The sequence below is a fragment of the Cygnus atratus genome, chromosome 1 (assembly GCF_013377495.2).
Source record: "Cygnus atratus isolate AKBS03 ecotype Queensland, Australia chromosome 1, CAtr_DNAZoo_HiC_assembly, whole genome shotgun sequence".
In the NCBI taxonomy this organism is placed as follows: domain Eukaryota; kingdom Metazoa; phylum Chordata; class Aves; order Anseriformes; family Anatidae; genus Cygnus; species Cygnus atratus.
Window position 1 is genome coordinate 190,420,825 of NC_066362.1, and position 20,881 is coordinate 190,441,705.

The 20,881-nt window shown below is 35.8% G+C and overlaps 1 protein-coding gene across 18 annotated transcripts in view; it reads right to left on the bottom strand.

Moving 5' to 3' along the window:
* Nucleotides 1-20,881, bottom strand: part of ZMYM2 (zinc finger MYM-type containing 2) — a 91,056-nt gene that overhangs the window by 54,679 nt on the left and 15,496 nt on the right. For 8 of the 18 annotated variants that reach the window (XR_007707823.1, XM_035542742.2, XM_035542733.2 and 5 more), the window contains 5 exons: nucleotides 16,472-16,593; nucleotides 14,319-15,178; nucleotides 8,283-8,568; nucleotides 4,299-4,464; nucleotides 3,283-3,495 (listed from right to left, as the gene is read on the bottom strand). Coding sequence is in view for 17 of the 18 variants with exons in the window: in XM_035542742.2 (XP_035398635.1) it covers nucleotides 3,283-3,495; nucleotides 4,299-4,464; nucleotides 8,283-8,568; nucleotides 14,319-15,168 (1,515 nt within the window). In the remaining variant the exon portion in view is untranslated. Of the gene's footprint in view, nucleotides 1-673; nucleotides 1,997-3,282; nucleotides 3,496-4,298; nucleotides 4,465-8,282; nucleotides 8,569-14,318; nucleotides 15,179-16,471; nucleotides 16,594-20,881 lie in introns of those variants that run through there. The other 10 variants (XM_035542740.2, XM_035542741.2, XM_035542765.2 and 7 more) reach the window with 9 other exon arrangements.

Consider the following 20,881-nt stretch of genomic DNA (forward strand, 5'->3'; position numbering starts at 1 on the left):
AGAAGTAGTAGTCACCTTCAGGTTTAAAAACATCTGCTTCTGGTACGAATTTTCTTCTGACATCATTTTATCTAAACTGTCACAATGATTTTGGTTTTGGAGCAAGGTTTTAATGTTATTTTCTCTTTATTATTTTTTAAGAGCTTGACTTGCACTTAGCTGTCTTGATGAATGGCTGTTGTACTATCAGGATAACTAATTTTTTCTTCATAAGCTATGCGTATGTAGATTTTTTTCTTAAATTCTAATAAATTATTAGTCTATTTATCTTTCATAAATTTGTCATAGTAAAAGAAACTTAAGCTCTGTAATTGTATCAGTTGTAGATAAAGAACAATTCTTAGGAAAGCAGAACACAGGACGTAATATTCAAGATCATTTGTCTCAGTTTTAAAGCAGGTTCTGAAAATAGTCCATAGAAAGCTATGTGCATCCATCACTTTCAAGTGTGACTTAGGCACTTCAGAAGAAGACCTACTCCCCATGAATAACACTTCCTTATTTCCCTGCCTCCCACCAATGCAGTCTAATGCAGAGGAAAGAAACCCTTCATCAACAGTGGATTATTTGCGCTCGGTGGCCATTCCAAGAGCCACAGTAATTTTTATTATGCACAATTTTCATTTCTCATTCCAGGAAGAAAAAATGTCCATGATAAGTTAATGAAAATTAATTGTTCAAATCAGTGTAATATTTATTTAAAAAATATGGATGAAGTATATAGATAGGTACAAGTAATGAAAATCAGTTTTCATTTATTACTTACTACTACAAATGTATAGTGATAAGCTTATGACATTTACAAAATAAACTGCTTAATACAAAGCTCGTACCAATAAGACCTATTTATTTTACAATTTTTTGTAAGAAAACATTTGCTAAAACTGTTATGTCACACGTGGTAATCAGTTGCACAACACAATGTTGTAATCAAATGACACATCAACTTTTCCTGTATTATTGGCTCCAGTGTGTTTATTTCAGCATGTAAAGTCTCCCGTATTGTCTCCTTCACTAGTTCTCCTTTAACAGCCAGATCTGAATCAAAGATTTCCAAGAAAACATTGTTACTACTGAATTAAGCAACCTGTAATTTACCAATTGTGGCCCAATGATTTACCCGTGACATTTTCCACAGTCTAAACTTCTTTTCAAAAATAGAATTCCTTGAATACATTCAGTTCAAAAACCTTAATGAAAATGCAAGTTCAAAACTAAATAAATCTTGCTAGACAACTAGTTACTCTGAAATAACTGTACCCTGAGCAACTTTGACACCTACAATAACATACGCTAAAAAAAGCTCCTAATTTTATAGTTCTAGTTTCTCTTAATATCAAAAACACCCCCAAAACCCACACAACTCCAGGAACATTTGAAATCTGCCAGCTATGAATTACATTTAATCACCAGTCCAAACTAGATGCCCATGAGCACTAGAGTTAAGCTTCTCAAAGCCTATTACAGTTCCCCAGTACCAAATATTTCCACCAAAAAAAAATATTAAGAACTTGTTTGAATAAAACCTGCTGTCAGAACTGAATACACCAAAACACGTTTCTCAATTTGAAAGGTTCTCTTAAGGATCCGCACAATGATGCACAATACCCACTTACTATTAGCGAAGATTTCCTGGTACTGCAAACTTCTCCTCTTCCCCAAATCAAACTAGCATATACAACTTGCTACCCATATCTTTCTCAAGTACATATCTAAACACAAAATACAGAAATATCTAAACAAAGAGTACAGTCTGTAATGAGAGTTAAGTACAGATTTATCATTCAACCTCTCAAAATTCCACGTTCATTTCTTAATTCCATATGCAGTGCATGTTATACTGGTTGTGTGGGAATGTCTCAAGTTCAAAGTTAATCTCATGCCTTTTTGTTTCTTCGAGAGACAGTATTCAACGTTTCTTCAAGTCTTTCCATGGCTTCTGGGCATGCCTATGTTTTTAGTATCTTGGAAACCTATCCTGTCCCTTTTGGTTTCGCTGTGACAAAAGAACAACGCTTAAGTTATGTTTTCAGTTATGCTATTTACATATGCATGTTTCCAGAATTGCTGTTTGCACATTGCATATACACACGAACAGCCAACCCCAAAAGTAGCAAAACTGAATGTCCAAAGAGAAAATACAAACAAAAATAATGTTAACATTAAGGAACTTATTATATATACATTCAGTGCAGGGCTCCCTTTTCTCTTAGGTCATTGGTTTCTCAAAAATGGAAAGAGATGAAGAAAGAACCCAAAGCAATATTCAGCACTGGGGCCACTCACATATTCAAGAGTTAACTTCAAAAAAAAAAAAAAAAAAGGCAAAGAAATTCCTTGCTAGTAAAATAGCAATTTTGCATTTCATAACACTATCCCTAAAAACTCAAAGCAGTATGGACCAAACAATAAAATTAACAAAATCCCCAAATTGCTCATTCCCCAAAACATTTGGCATTTCACAACTATGAAATTGTTATCATAGCATAAATACTGTGATTAATGTTTAAACCTTCCAACCAGCATTAGCAATGAACAGTTCAGAGTGAAGTTAGCTCTGTAACATATAAAGTGCATCACTACTTCGCTCTGTAATATGTAAAGTGCATCACTACTCGCCATCAGATTTCTTGATTTGGTACCATTTTGAACCACAACAAGTATTGCTATCTTAACAATTTTAAGAATAAATAAAACCCAAACCAAGTAAAGAAAATAAAAACACAAGATTTAAGACATGAAAGAATGAAAGTTAACTATCATTTTCAAAATCATATGCTGTACAGTGAAGAAGAGACATAGTACAGGTACATAGCCAACATGTAAGCATATTCTCACAGCAATGTCCAACCTACACGTCCTGTGTATTTTTGACTGTTTTAATAGCTTAAAAGCTATTAATAGCTTAAAAGCTAAATCCAAAAAAGAGTTATCACTTATGAACCAGTAAGCTTGTGTGTCAGCCTTGCTTTTAACATACTCCTAAATGATGTACCCATTACAAATGATACACCCATTAGAAAAAAACAGAAATTATTAACAGAAAGGTTAATTACAATGATGTTTGGTTCATAACAAATAAGTATTGTTATTACAGTAACATCAAAAAAACAATAGTAGAAGGCCCATTTGGGTTAGTTTGCCCACACTTGCATTAACGTCATATTTTTAGTCTTTGTTACTTAAGACTTCTAATAAAGAATAAAACTACATTATGAGTAAGATGATAAATTTAACGGGTATTAATGCTTATTTTAATTTTATAGATTAAGAAATAATTACCTGCTTGTATTCACCAACGCAGTTCTGACAGCAGAATCTTTTCTGCTGACCATCAATAGTAAGAATATTGTTTCCAGCTCCTTTACTGGGTAAATACTCTCCACAATGCTCACAGCAATTCATTATTAAACCATTTGCCATCCTGTATCTATTGAAGCAGTGGTCACTGCACAGCTTATGAGTCATATTTTTAAAGCTAACTTCATGACGAATCTGAAAAATAAGAATAAAAGTATTCCGTCACCACAAAAATACCAAGTTGACTAAGGCTACAAGAGAAGTCAAAAATCTTGCATTCAAGCACAAAACTATATAAAAAAACACAGATTTTACTAGCTGAGTAATTTAAGGACTGATCACATAGTATACAAATTTCTTTTGTTTCCAAAGTTATAAGCAAAATCTTGGACCCATTTGTTCTTGTAGCCTAGAAGCCAAGATCACAGGGAGGGATGTAATAATTGGGTATTAGAGCAGAAGGTCAATTTATGTAATTTTACAAAATAAACATGCAAAGACTGGCCAGACACATATGAACTGAAAACTGTATACATTAGCCTGAACTACAGTGTCCCCAGTAATGGCATCAAGAGAAAATACATTAATGAGAATTTAGACTGAAGTATACGGTATGTATCTCAAAACGTTTGTGTAATATTTCAATATATACAGTAAAAACTAATTCTGTAAATCATGACTTTTTAATGGCAATTCTGCTAGGGAGATCCATGTTCTAATTACAAGAGGCAATGCTCAATAAATTTGTTGACAGTAGCTACAAAAACTATCAGCAAAGGCACTTTCTTAAAAGTCCAATAAAGTCAACAAGAGTAATTTTTCTCTCTTAAATTATTTATTTGCTCTTCATGTATATTAAGCCTATCTCAGTGCATATAAAATGCTGAATCATTTTAAGTTTCCTTTTTTTCCAGTTCTCTTAGAATATTTGTAAACCAAGATCATTCTGGCTATTTTCATTACTGAGAACAAGACAGGAACAACAAAATCAACCAGACCTCAGTTAGTTTACCACAGATAGTGCATCTTGATTTATTCAAAGCTCCTTTCGAGGGATTCTGTTTATCTTCATAGAATGATAGACAGGATGTACTGCAAAACTCCTGGAAAGACTCACTTGAATCAACTTGAGCAACAATGGTACCTTTCATTGTTGTTATATCTCTGAAATAGAAAAAAAGTCTAGAATGTATGTGTATAATTATATATGTATTTAAACAAGAACACTTTACAGCTTGTAACATGCATTCTTCCTTCAAATGCTTGTATTTCATATTTCAAAACAGCTTTGTGGGTGTATAATTGTTAGTCACATGTCAAACACTAAGTTTAATAAATTTTTCTGACTAATGTCAGCACTCCAAATACAATGTTTCCTGTGTAAAAACATATTCCTCTCCACCCCCCACCCGGTGTTATTTTTTTCCTTATTACATTATTCTAGAACTAGGTAACTAATGCATCATTGTGCTTGCCACAACTGGTACCTAATCTTAAACCAAAAATGAATATGGTGAATTTAAACTAGCTCTTTGGCAACTTCACGCAAAAGCTATTCTTAAATTTCATACAAGAAATTTAGAGCTACAGTAAAAGGTGAGAAATGGTCTTTATTTGCATATGAGAACTTCACCATTGCCTGTATTAATCTCAGCATAGGATGAAGGGAATAGAAAAGGTTGTTTTCTCATACTTACATTTATAAATGTAATCAAAATTATTAAAACTATACCACTATAAAACCTAGTTTTATCATTATTTTTATATGTTAACACCATTAAAGTTCCAAAGCACCTTAACAGTTAACACAGCTGCCCACGAAGCTGCACCAACCTAATGCATAAAACCAGAGAAGTAACAACCAATAAAACTAATCTGAAGTAGAACAAATCCTCTTCTAGCTGCACTTTTTCCACTAAAGTTAATTCTAAACTTCTTTGATCTTAAACTGTGTGCTGCACACAGAGCAAACTGAAGGTAGCTAACACCGCATTCATCAGTCAGCCCTTGGATTCAGGTCTCCCAAATTTGAAGACAATCTCACTGGTAGCTTTGCTCAATCCCAAACTATCGTAGGCCATAAATTAAAAGCTGTAAGGAGAAGAAACAGAAGAAGTCTCCCCATCTGCCTATTAAGTAAATAAATAAATAGTCAACATCCAGGAAGTGCTATTAGACAGAATAAATGAAAAACTGTTCGGGCAAGTCTAGCTCTTCACTGATATTATGATTGATCATCAGCTGGAAAAGACATCTCCCAGACACTCGTACATAGGAGCTCTGAAACTAGGATGAGTGGAAAAATGCTGTATGGTCCCTAGACAGATCCCCTTGAAAGCGGGCCTACAAGAAAGCTGGGAAGGGACTCTTTGACAGGGAGTGTGGTGAAAGGAAAAGGAGAATGGTTTTAAACTAAAAGAGGGGAGATTTAGATTAAAGGTTAGGAGAAAATTCTTCACACTCAGAGGGTGATGAGGTCCTGGCACAGGCTGCCCAGAGAAGCTGTGGATTCCCCATCCCTGGAGGTGTTCAAGGCCAGGCTGGATGGGGCTTTGGGCAACCTGGGCTTCTGGGAGGTGTCCCTGCCCATGGCAGGGGGTTGGAACTGGGTGATCTTTAAGGTTCCTTCCAAACCAAATCATTTGATGACTCTACAAAAATAAACTTGTACCACCCCTGTATATTATTAACATTTGCAAGCCTGCCTCCCATCAAAGGAAAGTCAGCAGATTTTGGCTTGCCTTTTGGCAAGATAGAAGGGATTTAGGTTTGGGACTGCTATCACTTCTGATCTGCAAACCAAAGCCAGAGCTCCTGCCCTGAGCAGCTTTCAGTTTCTGGCTGGATTCCATAAGGACTTACAAACACTTGTAACTTTCAAAGCGTAGGAGTCTGAGGTCAAAAAGAAGTAACAAAGTCAATAAAATTTGAGTTTTATAAACACTAAGGAGAATGCATTTCTTACACTTTTCTTCTTACTAACATTCCTATGCTATTTATCTAGTTTCAAAGGTTTTATTTCTGTAGAGTGTTATTTAAAAAGATTTACAATAAAAAATGTAGAAGTTTTATTTCCGATGAGGGTGCGTATCTATATATCTATTTTTTTCTTCAAGTTATCTTAAGCTTCACCTTCTCCACTTAATCTACGTATCTGAAGATAAAATTGAGCATTACCTCTGAAAGTCACCTGTGACGTATCAACTACTATCATTGCTCCAGTCTACATTCAACATCTCCTACATTTTGCTAGAGTTCCCATATTCTTTCACTAAACTGCAACCTGACAATACCATTTCTGCATTAGTAGGAAAAGAACACAACCGCAAATTCAGAACAGAGTACCTGGTTTGCTATAATGAGGTAGCAAAAACTCAGCGATAAAGTAAAAAAGCTGGATAAGATTGGCCTTCATAATAAAGCCATACTACTGAGGAACCATTTAGTTCACGTTCCATCTTCCATCTAAGTGTGATTGAATGAGCAGCTGAATGCTAATGGAAGAGTGAAGATCAACATCACCTCTAAAATTGTCTGAAGATGACTTCACAGATGTTCTCTAGAAATCAAACACTATACAAACTAATTTAAATGCAAAGAAGCTAGGAATAAGACACTTTCTCATCATTTTCATTTGTACGTATCCACTAACAAGTACATCCGAAGAATCAGTTGCAAGAGAGCATTAATTTAGCCATGAGCTTTCAAGATTTCAGTCAGGAAAAAAAATACTAATCTTCATCTTTATATATGATACAGCTAGCGGAATATTTACCATGCCAGATCACTTCTAAAAAAAAAGAAATAGGTGTACAAACCAACAGAAAGAGTACAGAGCGCTCTTAACTAGCACTGTAGAGGTAAGGGTTGAGAGAATTTGAGCTTTTATGTGTGTTTTAAAAGAGCTAAAAATGTTAAATCTGAGGTATTTACAGTGTACCAAGGTAAGAAAATGCAGGATATAAATACTTTCTATAGTTTAATTTTACTGAATCTCAAGAGAAAGAAAAAAAGAGAGAGATCTGGATACAAGCCATTCATCCAACTCATTGCATATTAATGTAAAACTTTTACCAGTTTAAATCTGTGATTAAGCAGAAATAATCCTCTCTAAAACATATATTAATAAAGGCATAAAGGCAGCCTTTAGTGCAAGCCTTTTTTAAGTTCAGTAAGAATTCATCATTTAATCAGTGTCAGTGCGGGGTGTACTAGACTGAGGGACTTTTCTGAAAGAAAAAAATACACACAAGAAAGTACAAATACCTCAGTTATCAGTACACCAAAAGAACAAGATAGCACGGCTAGTTTGTACACCTAACACTACAAGAGTAAAATTATGGAAGATATTTCTTTGGCAATTTTAAGTTTTGGAAATAATGAAAAATTGCAAGGCAAGCCTATCCAATAATTTAGAGTAAGCCTCTTAAAAGTATGCTTGTCACTCTTCTACTATCTGCTCAAGTTATTTTCAACTTCAAATGTTGCCATAGTTGCACCTATTCTATGGGACAAGCCCAAAGCACCTCTTCCCTACACACTACAAACAGTGGAAGAACTCCCATAAGCTCCAGCTGCTTTTAGTTCCTACCCCATTTTAGATCTCCTGATTTTCTATCTTTTGCTATCAAAATGAAAGCTTTTTATGTAACACAAGGTCCACTTTTTTAATGATAAATATTGTATCTAAGGAATGTATCTTGGCATGGGATGTAACTAGACACCTTGTCTTAAAAAAAATCTACAATTTTTAGTGTTTACCTTTCATAGAAAATCTGCCCTAGTCTGAACTTGAACACTGATAGACTTAGTTTCTTACAGTGTACACAGTGAATTCATTTCCAAACATTAAACTGACACTATATAAAGCACTTGAATAGACATTTTATATCATTAATAGAGCAATTCTCATAAATGCATGAGAATCTCAAGTATTACTGGATTTAGCTGCTAATATGAAACAAAATAAAAAAATCCCTTACTTTCTGCACATAACACAAAGTTTCTTTGGAGTGGGTTTGTGTGAGAATGATGAGAGGCAGGTAGTAGAACAAAAAAGGTGAGCTGATCCTTTCCGCTGATACGCAGTCTGTCCCTTTTGTAAAGGCTTTTTGCAGTTTGCACATGTGACTTTAACCTGTTTAGAAGGCTGCTGCTGAGCAGAAGGCTGGAAAATCTGTTTAGGAAGTGATGCTACTGGTGACAAAGAATCCACACCTGGTTGCTTCTGATTCCTAGGGAATGAAGCTGACTGGGATATCCAAGAATCTTCAGGTAAAAAAAAAAAAAAAAAGGTTAAGTGAACAAACGTACATATATAGAGAATAATATCCATAGATTATTTTTTTTATTGGAACTGACAACAGAAGGTAGACGGTATTTTAGAATTTGAAGTTTAAAATAAAATGCAGTTTCATTGTACCACTCTCCACTGTTGCAGAAAGCTTCAGAACATCAATTAAGTCTCAGGATGGTCCCATTCTACACCTTGAGACAAGTTTTGCAGACCTCAATTCACTTGCACTGTGTTTGCAAACTGGTAATTGTATCTCCAGACAAACAAAACTGCAATTACCAACTGCAATTAAAAAGAGAGACCAACAGAGAACACAGAATTTCAAAACCAATGTTTGAGATACAAACTTCTCAAATGTATCTATAAAACCATGAAATGTTAGGAATTTCATTAGTTATTTTGTTCTAAAGCAAGCTTTTAGCAATTGATGTGTTTAGCCTCAGTAATAAATCCTTGATTTGGAGTTCCCCCCACTAGTCTTTTAGTCTAGTCTCCAGACAAGAGAGCTGTACTGCAGTCAAAGTCAAGCAGAGTGGGTCCACATCTGGGGTCTGCATCTATGTCACTGGTTATTGCACGAGTTTGTTTTTAACCTTCTCAATGCAGCGAGTACCATTTAATCTACAAGATGGCAAAGTCATGACTGTTTCAAGTCTTCCTCAGAAGAAACCAACACACCCAAAAAATGAGTCTTCATTACATTCACAATTCCATGTCCTTGTGTTCCAGACTTGACTAGCCCTCTACTTGCATTTTTGTACAATAGACTACTATGTAACTATGTCACTTCTAGCCAATCCTTTATAGTATAACATTTTGCAGAACAACTTGCGTAACAAGAACTTAAGTAAAATTTGCTATTGAAAAAAAATGCACCTAGAAACATCACATGCTTCTGTTAAATTATATGTTCAATAACCTAGTTTGGACCAGAAAATATAGTTCTAACGAAAAAGAAAACAAACAATACAGCCCTTCAATAAAATTGAATTTCTAGGCTTTTTCTTGGAATGTAAACTTTCATTTTAAACAACTATCACCACAATTCAGGAACTTTGAGCTTCTGAAGGATGCCAAGAATGATATATTATGTAAGTATGAAAGAAAACCTGAATAGGAACTTCTTTCCACTACAATAAACCATTTACACACGTTTCCAAAAGCATGTATCAGCTACCCCAAGCACCATCAAAGCACTTGGGACTTACCTTTCAAGCCTGTTATTCCAATCACTTACAACAGTATCTCACTACTGCTTACCATTTCACCTGCACAGCTACAACTGTATTTGGTAGTACTTGTGCTACTATTTTTAAGTTTATACTGAATTTACTGTAAATAAATGTAGCTAAATAAAAACTGTGAAGCCTTTAATGTCCTACTGCAGTAGCTACTTCAATATCCTACTTCAGTATGTTCCTGCAATGTTATTAAACTAGCATTAACAATCAAATAAAAATTATTTCAAATCCTAAAACTTCACACAACAAAACCTTAACCTACAGACTCTAGTAACTGCCCATAACTTGTAATTAAGGGACATTATCTCAGTTCATAATCATTCATTAAATTGTATGAGGAGAAGGTATCTTTTTTTTTTTTTAAAGTATTTTTTTCACAAAGGGTTTTATTATTTTACTGCCAAGCTTTAAAAAAATTTTGTGACAAATTTTCAAGAACTCTTGTTACAGCAACAAACAGACATTCTTCAACAAGTGGAAATCATTTCCCAATGTGACTTGGCAGCTGTCAAGGATGTCCTATTTCTCAGACATATAATAGAAGTTGGAAATCAACTTGTTGCAATGCTTGAGGGTAAAGAGAAGGGCTGGAACAAAGAGGTGGGGAGAAGAGAGAAAGGAAACAGAACAAAACACATTCCTATTTAAACCATTAAACATGTTTACTTTTTAAAGCACAAGTCTCTACACTGACTATCTAAGTTATGTTAGCACAGTGCTCAAGTTAAAATTCACCTGAGTGCCCTCTTCAAATTTTTCTATACTGTTACGTGAACTACCTCAGACAGCTGTTTGTATCCTGACAGCACCTTAATACCGCAAAATATTTTCAGATTCTCCTTGTAGAAAGAGGTTTCAAGTGGGAATACAGTTTGTATCTCCTCTATCAGGAACATGTAGCATGTGCTGTAAAATTACATGTGCTTGTAGTTCTAGTTAAGCACTCCACTTCCACTCACCGAAACATACACTTGCTAGGCCCATTTGGGTTTGAAACTTTTATCATGACTCCCTAGCACCTCTTTAAGATGATTTTAGTATTTGCTTATTATCTTACGCTTCAAAAGGCCTCCCCTAGTTGACATCTTGTTGCATTCCTCCTTCCACAAACATGTCACAAGAACATATATCTTATTGCTTTTCCTTTTTTTTCGCTTTTACTTTTTCCATATCACACCTTCATTCATAACATTTTTATCTCATGACTTTTCCTCACATTTCATTTTAACCATGCTTCCTCCTCCACTTTGCATGCTCTACAAAAGACCTCTAAAATCTGTCTTTCATGTCCTTGAACTGAGAAGTGTCACACTTCCTTAGCTGATTCCTGATCAGTTTCCATGCCCCATTGCCCTTATGTCTTCATCCTTCAGGTTTCTATCTGCAACTGGCTCCTCTAATGGTCACATTTATGAGACCATACAGTTTCATGTTCAATTTCTTAACTATAATGGCTGTTCAGGGTGTTCCCATTCTTTTTCATTTGTTCCTGCTTTAAACTGCTATGAAATTATTCCTTACCCTCAGTCACACCCAATACATTCATCTGTAGAGCCATCTTGAAAGAAAAAAAAGGCTCAGTGAAACGATGCCTTTAAATTTTTATTTATTTATTTAACGAAGCTGAAGAAACTATCAGCACAACTTGGGGCAGGGGTGAAGGGAAAGGTGTTTGTAAAGCTTTGTAGAGGTATGCAGCTCGTGAAACATACTCAACTACCTCTGCATTAATCACCTAGTTCAGATAAGGACAATTCTAAATCGCAGCCCTCAATTTACTGTGTTGGTTCTGCTCTTGGAGCAGTTTTGATGCACAAGAACTGGATTCCATTCCGAGAAACAAAACCTAAATTTTATCCTAAAAGCACATGAAATATATACTATAGTGCTTACTGGAGACATTAGGTTTTGAATTAATGTGTGGGACACAAAGTTCGCTGTTATTTACCTACCTCTTCCCACATAGTTGAGGCACTTCGCTCAGGGAAGCAGACTAACGCTAATCCAGAAGAAATCTTCCAAACAACCTATAATGCATTTGTCACCACATACAGCGGATTTTTGAGGAGCCTCACTAGCAACAGATTTGATATACTATTTTTCTAATATGTAGATATCACATGTCCTTGTTCCTTTAATAATAAGGATCAGGAAAAATAATGCTCTTGGTTTTCATCTTCAAGACTTCAAATCCTCCATACAGGAAGCAAACAAAAATCACAGGATCACAGAATGGCTGAGGTTGGAAGAGACCTCAGGAATGCATCTAGTCCAAACCTCCTGCTCAAGCAGGGACACCCAGAGCAGGCTGCCCAGGACCACGTCCAGGCGGCTTTTGGAGATGCCCAAGGAGGAGACCCCACAGCCTCTCTGGGCAGCCTGTGCCAGGGCTCCGTCACCCGCCCAGCACAGAAGTGCTGCCTGGTGCTCAGAGGGAGCCTCCTCCTGGGTGCCCGGCTGTGCCCAAAGCCTCCTGTCCTGGCACTGGGCACCACTGAGCAGAGCCTGGCTCCATCCCCTCTGCACCCTCCCTTCAAGCATTTGCAGACATTGATACTTCTGCTGACAAGCACACGCACAGTCCCTAGAAGAAAAGAAGGCAACTTCTAGGGAAAAAAATAAAATTGAAATACTTATCTTGAAAATCTTTCCTGTACATGTCTATAAGTAGATAAAAACTGTAAATGACCCAAACCTACCATTTTCCAGGCTTTTTCTTGAATAAAAGACACTCCCACTATAGCTGTCTTCCCTCTTCTCTCCTCCTTTTTTTCCATGTTCCTGGTCATTTTTCTCATTTCTCTCTCACGTTGCATTTTTCTCCTTCCTTTTTACCTGTGCCAGCCCTTCCTGTTTCCTTTTGAGCCTACTGCTCTTTATAAATATTCACATACAGAGACCACAGGCATAAGAAATAAAACCCTGCATTTGCACACCTTGAAATAAATCGCTCATACCCTTTCTCAGGAAAAGTACATGCTAATTTTCTTCATAAGTACTTTCCCTTAAAAAAAAAAGGGGAGGGAGGGGAACAACAACACTATTTTAAGGTAACAAATACTACAAAAACTTTAAGTTCTCGTCCACAACTACTTCAACAACATCTGTGGTGGCACTATAATCATACTCCATGTCTGAGGAATCAACTATCAATAGTGATAGTATTAGTTTTAAAAGATGAATTTCTAAGTTATTCAGTGAGACATCCAGACTACAAATGTTTCCCAAATTTCAACTTCAAAAGTCAAATCTTGAAGTTAGTTTTAAGATGAATACAACAAAAATAACATAATATAACATCTGATTTAAAGGTTTAGTTTCAATACTGGCATTTCCATAGTACAACACAGAAGATATTATCACTTTTGCAAAAACGTATTTGGTGATGTATCACCAAACTGAAGAACTATACTACTTAAATATTTCTTGAAAAGTAGGCAGAAAGTCCATATGTTTTAATCAGCATATTAGCAAGTTAAGAAATTGTGAATTAATAAGTGCCTATTGCATCTGGATTTTAATTGTTTTAAATTTTCCTTTTAAAATGACCCTAACTAGTCTGAAGCCAAATCTTTTGCAAAAGTGGTAATTCTCCCTCCTCACTCCCACTTCTATCCCAATGGGACAGCGGAGTATCAGTATACAAACTTGAAAGATTTTAAGTTAAAAGCTTAAATGTGAAAGCTTAAGTTCTATAGAATAGCAATTCAAGAAAACAGTTCACAACTGCCCCATGTTATTTTTAGCAAGACCTGTTTACTTGCTAAAACACGAGACAATATACTGTAATTTACACAGATACAGAACAAAAACAGCCAACTCATAAATGTAAGTGTATAAGACAAATGCATATTATCACAGCTGACAAAATAGCACTTATGATGTGCATATAACTTACTGCAGGAATATGCAAGTCTACAAGTTGTATCCCATTTTGTTAAGCACTGTAAATACTGAGAACCTCTCAGTATGGAATGCATTATGACAGTTAACAACTTTTGACTTAAGATCAGACTTTCAAATTCATTTTTTTGCATGTCAAATTATATTCAGATGGCACAACAACAGATCTGTAAAATAAATCTTATTTAAATAATTTTGATGCATTATACTAGTTATAGAACCACACAAAAAGGTATAAAAGTTACATAGATACACTTACCTTTTTTTGTGCAAATTAAAGGGACACACTGAAGTCATAAAGAAAGCTTTGCTCTTTAGATAAAAATATTTACGTCTCAAGACATCTAAAAGCATCACTACCTGCTAAACTGGGATACTGTACCTACGCAACATATCATGTTATCAAGCATGTTTTATTCTAGAGTCACAGATAAGGCTGTCATAGGAATGAAGAGAACCAAGATCTTCCACAAGAATTAAACTAATAAACTAAAGCAGTTCAATTGCCAAAAAAAAAAAATCAAACATTCTATTATGTATTTTCACATTTTAAGAAAATAATCAGAATTGTAACTTACCAGGATTATGATGAGTCACAGATTCTCCATTTTGAAATACATCTCCAGCCACACTCATTCTACCAGGATTGAAAGGTCCTACACCAGTCTTGGTCTGTGAAGTTAAAGATGGGGTGTATGTTTGCATATTAACACCAAAATTACTTGACTGCAGTCCGTTAGAAACATCTCCCAAGTTGGCATTCTGCAGTGATGTTACATGTGTAATCATTAAGTTCATGTCACGCCCTTCAGTATTTTCTAAATGACCATCACTCACAGAGCTCACAGCACGTGTTTCTAATGTGGTAACATTAGCAATCTGAATTTCAGAGTCTGGTTCTGTGGTTATACCACTACCACCTATTCCTGAATTTACCTTACTTCTTGAAAAACTGGAAGCTGAGAAATCCATATCGTTGGTTCTATTTTTACACTCTGGAAGTCTTCGTTCATTAAAACTGGAAGCATTCTTCTCTTGTCCTTGATTTGTTTCAATATCTTCTTCATCATCAATAATAATAGTTTCACTTATGCTCCCCTTTTGCGAATTTAAGTCTTTTGGAGGAGGAAGCATTTTGCAATCTTCCCCTTGAAGTTCATCATTTTTGGATGATGTAAACGCAGCGTTCCTTTGTTCTGTTATCAGTGATGTAGAATTTTGAGGAGGTTGTATAGGTTCAATAAAAACTACATCATCATCATCTTCTATAGGCGAGTTTTGGAATTTACTAGGTCTAGAAACTAAAGAACTAGGTGGACCTCCAAATGTATTTCCTACATTTGCAAGACCAGCTGCCATGGCGGTATTCCCTAGTAGACCAGGAGTATGTTCAGACAGTTCTAATCCTCCCAGAGAACTTGCGTCCATTGCAGATCTGCTATTTGAGGAAAAGCAAAACAAGACAAAACATACCCAGCTTCAGAGAAAGATGTAACTTTCCAGTAACAGTTCCAAAAAAACTACAGAATTAATAGTTTCAGCTTTTACTTTGTTTTCTTCCTATACGGGATCACACACACACAAAAAAGTTTATCTATGCTCTTCTGAGTACCTTAACATTCATTAACTTTCTAATCCTGTACTAGCAAGAGATACTGCCATTCCTAGTATTTCCCACTAATAGCTACACGTTATGTTTAACAGAAAATACACACACGCCAGAAACTGAATTTCTGTTGGTATTTATTATAAAATCTTCATTTCTCAGTCCCTCTCCTGAGGGACTCCTTCTACCCACATACACACACAGTGATCCCATAACACTGTTTTTGCTAGATTGCAAAACAAGATCAAGATTTAGACAAGCAGAAAGAAAATTTGAATTCCTATTAAATTTCATTGCTATTAGAAATGTTACAAAGTTACAACATTAACAGATTTATACAATAAAAGACTGAAGCCAGATCAACACACAAACTAGCACCCAGCCAATAAAAAGAAAAAAAAGCAGAAGCAAAATCATTTTGCATATTAATAACTTTGAAATTCAACTGATGTTTCCCCACCGCCATACAGCCAGAGCTCCTTACATGGCCTCAGTGTAACGGGCAGAAAAGGAAAACAGATATGAAACTGCTGCACGCAATGAGAATAGATACATTACTGAGGGTGCACAGCAACTACTCATTTCTAGCCACTATCAGATGTGGCTCATCTGAGGTCCTTACTTACTACCTCAAGTCCCACTGCAGCTTTCAACAGCTTTTATCTCCTTTCTCTCTAACAGCAAGCAATGTTTCTTCAGGCTCCCTCCCAACAGCTACCTTGCTCGTGGATTTCTGTTTGCATTTAGTGATCGTTCAGTCTGGGGAATCTCCTGTTTATAATTGTCTATTTTACCATGAATTCAAAACTGATAAAAGGCAACCTGGATATTTAATTTCTGTACCTGTAATTCCAAATAAGTAATTAGTGTTAAAGGAATTAAAATCTCTAAAAAAAATTTTGTACTAAAAAAAGTTAGTAATATGTGAATACCAAGGTGATCTTCATATATACAAGAAACACACAAAAATAACATGACGGGGTATGTCTGCGAGTATACACTAATGCATGCTATCACTGAGCTTTTGCGAAAAGCTAGAAGCAGCTTTCCATGCATTTTTTATAAATCCTTTATAAAAGGAAGGTGTATAGAGGAAGTTGAAATATCCCACTCATCAATACTTACCCATCCAGAAATCCACTGCAATCTCTTTACCTTAATACGTTGCTCCAAGACCTTTTATTTCCTTTCCTGTGGGGAACCTGCTCTTCTTGTATCAACTTGCTGCCTTCTGTAAAATCAGTTTTCTGAAACAGGGTTGAAACAAATGTTAGATACCTCAAACAGTTTCTGCATCTCAGACCTCTTGTACCAACTCTGTTCATTAAGCTGAATTCGCAGTTTAAGTTCAAACCTGACTTTTAGCACTGTTGTTCCATGCCAATAGAGAATGTTAGTCTAGACAAATATTGCCATGAGTAAAGCAGCAACAGGACTATTTATTCTACATTTTCCAATCTATGATGCCACATTTCCAGAATCTTTTGTTCAGTGCTTTATAGGCACATGAAAAAAGTACAATGTCTGTTAAGAGACAGACATAGCTGCAATTACATAATCAAACACTAGAATTAAAAAGTCTATCTGTAATAGAACATAAAAGAAATGGTTCAAGCAAACCAAGCTATTGACAAAAGAACTGATAAGTTTCTTTGCTTTTTATGGTGTCAACTTTCCCAATGTCCTGTAGCAGAATATACAACATTAAAATTCAGACACGGCAAAAGGAAAATTACAGAATGCATACTGCAAATCAATCTTACAGTGCAACACAAACCCTACATTGCTAATCATTTTCAAATTGTATATACACACTGCAGTAATACTGAGCACAAGTTCAGGCATCCATAGCTTATATTAACGCATATGACCATTCACAATGGACTGAAAATGTTCATAGCTCGAGACTGTATTTATTCCTCAGGTTTTGCAACAGTCATTAGGTTTACCAAGCTTGGCAGCATTTTTACAATACAGTATCAACTTGTATAGTGTTTGAGGACAGCCCTTAAAATCCCCAGAAAACAAAGAGGCCTAAGGGAATAAAGCACAAAAATTCTTCTAAGCATGTATAACATTATTCAAGCCCTCATGTCCATTAACTGAAGCTGGCAAACCAGAATCCAAACAGCAAAGCTGTGAACCAGATTAATCCTAGAAGAGAGGCAACCACCTTTTAATTCCTTCATATGGTAGCCTTACAGCCAAATGCCATTATGTAAGAGCATTTGAACTGTAATAAAGGTAACATTCAGTTGGAATGAAGAGTTTTCTTACAAAAAAATTATCAACGCAGTTGGCTTGTACCTCCCTGGAAATCAGTCAGTTACACTGAAGATTAATTTAATCTAATATTCTCTTTTACCTATCTTTTTTTCCCTCTAGGGCTGAATAATTCAGAAGTTAGATTTCCCTACATTTCAGCTTTTGCTGAAAAGCATGTATTCAGTTCATTGATTCTTAAAGTTTCCCAGTTTTATTTCATATATTTTCTTTCTCAACAAGGAGAAAAGCATATCAAGCATATAAAGCTTTCAATAAAGTTGTACATATACCTGAACAGATGGGAGCAAAGAGGAAATGAGAATATGCCAAGACTATACCTCAGGTCTGACTCAAACCTTTGCTATTCCTATTTTTACAGATGCTCAGTAAAAAGGTAGATTTGCACATAATATACTGCAGAGGTAAGTCCATGTATTATAACATAGCCTGAAAGATATCTTTTTGCCTAAACATACTTGTTTTTTCCACACAGGATCTTTAAAGGGTTTTGTGACCTGTACAATAGTATGGTATGACACAGGTATGACATAAAAGTAAGAAAAACTTGTGTGCTTAATTGTTAGTGGACAGTAACACCTGCACGTATTTCCTCACAAATATCAGCTTCTAACTCTGCAAGACTCAGAAAAAAAAAAAAAAGTTTTAAAAAACTTGCAAAGTGAGATAGCTAGTGCTCTATAAATGCCAATATTGAGGAGAAACTCAGTGACTACACAGGCAATGTTGTGGTCAATTATTTCTAAATGAAAAATACCAAAAAAGTAATAATCTACCAGGTGAAAAGTATAGACTTAGAATGGGAAAAGAGGAAAAACTCCACACTTCGTAACTTGTTAAGCAACTCCCACTGCTACTGTAGAAGCACGATAGCTAAAACCTCTAAGATTCATTAGACTGATCACTGGATGAATTTTTTAGACTCTAGAGAGAAGAATAAAAAATAAAAAAAATAACAGAGACTGGTGAGGCCTAGTCTGCAGGCAATGTATGTTCAGTTCTGCTGTGCAGTGAGCTCAAGGCTTTGTGGCAGCACACAGGCACCACAATTACAGCTGGATGGAAACATGGGCACTACCAATATACACCAGCCCTTCCTGAGCCAGGCTTTGCATGTCCTCCTTTTAAATTAGATTACATCACTCATGTATAAGAAGTGTTCATGCTGAAATAAATTACAATCCCATGGCTACATTCAAGACTTAATTGCTGAAGAAATAAAAGGCAAAATTTGGGCATTTCTCTAGAAAAAAGTGACAGATATGACAGCTTTTAAGACAGCCAGCCAAGCAATGCTTCATAAGCCAAGTCTTAATTCCACAGCTGAATAATAGAATAGTTTTAAATTTATTGGAAATTGAAGAAATTTTGGAGTGGGGGGAGGGTATACCTAAAAGTGATTAACTAACCAAAATCTGGAGTTTAAAAGCCTTTGCTGGGTGCCATTAATTACACCTGGGATGCAGGTGACAGGTATGGAAGAACACAGTCATGGTTATGAAGCCCTGGATCAAAGTCATGGCAATCAAAAGGAATCGCTGAAACCCCACCAAAACAACATCAAAGCAGGGCACTTGAAACAGACACTCAAACCAAGACCAGCATGTGCAAGTGCTTCCATATAAAAGGAAAAAGATAATTTTTTTCCCTTTCTAGGCTTCTAAACTTTGTAAGGATAAGAGAGCACATAACTAAGAGATCTTCAACGCTGAATAGATGAATAAAATCCTAGGGGTAGCGCTATACCAGGGTACAAACGCCACAGGAACAACAGAATGATTGATTTGCCCCTGTGAAAGAGTACTACTTTCTGTCAAGAAAGCACAATATCTTAACTAAATTATTTACCTCAACAGGTACTGTGCTAACATTTACATTCTATACCCAAAATAGAAGAAACAGCATATTAATGCTATAATATCAATCATTTCCACTTGACAGCACACATGAGATAACAGGCGCAAGAGAGACTGCAAAAGCCAGACATGCAGTGAACAGAAGAATTCAAGTGCTGTTGCATAGACTATGGGAAGAGGGCAGACAAAAAAACAGAAATGGAGATGCAACGCAGCCAACTGCAACCAACTAGGAGACCAACAAAAACAAAAACACCACTTGGTAATTCTGCACCATGCAACATGGTCAAGATGCAATTATCTGAACAGCACATTTAAGCTCCCAAAGGAATGAAAAAATAATTTGTCACTTCACCACTTATCTTCAAAAAGGAAGAACAACCTAAGTATGAGGAACCCAGTAGAAGGAAATGAAATGGAGCAGCTAGAAGAACAAAAAGCTTTTTGACAGCATGAAGGCTATTTAAAAACTCACCATATTAAAGTACACAACCAATCTAAAATGACCCCCAAAACCATAAGGACTACTATCAAAAAGTCTCTGAGATAAAAAAGATGCTGTAATTGTACTAGGAGGGAAGTCTCACACATGCTTACCCTATTCTTTACCTTTTGCTAAGCATGGCTTAAGACAGGCCACTGAGCTACGTCAGAGCAAAGGTTTGCCTAACATACCTATTCTTATACAACAGTACAATTTTCCAAAATAAAAAGAGTACCTGAGAAACCTGAACCACAGCAGAAAACACAGAATAAGGTGTTAGCACTGACATTCAGGAAGGAAAAGATCAGGGAAGACTACATCAAAGCTCTCTTTCTAGGGGTCAAGTCAGAGGAAAGACATCCTATCAAAGTGCTAACAGAAGAGAATTTTAGAACAAATCACTAGGGCCACATGACATTCTTTTACGACTTCTAAAGACAGTCGGCAATTTTGTATTTACCTATCTGCAACCAATTACTTAAACAGAAGGTGATAATTACCCAGATAATTACAGATTACAGTCCTATATCCATCACTAGACAGACTGATGGAAACTACGGCTGAATAAATACACTAAGGAAAAATACAGTGTAAGGGGAAAGAATTAACAGGGATTTTGCAAGAGGAATTTAACATCTCACAGGACTACTGTAGAGGTCTTCTGCAGGGTTCACATGCTCATTGACCAAGCCTAATTAAACCAGTATACAGCACTCAAGATTTCCGAAGACATTCAAACACATTTCTCACTAAAGACTGCAGTAGAAATTATCCATAATTAGATTCAAGATAGGGTCCTCACGAGGATTTGCAATTATTTGAAGAGAAAGAAGTATTATGTATTGCTTGCTGTTATCTCAATAAAGAGGAGTTATTAATGGGGTCCCAAAATAAAATAATACAGGTCAACAT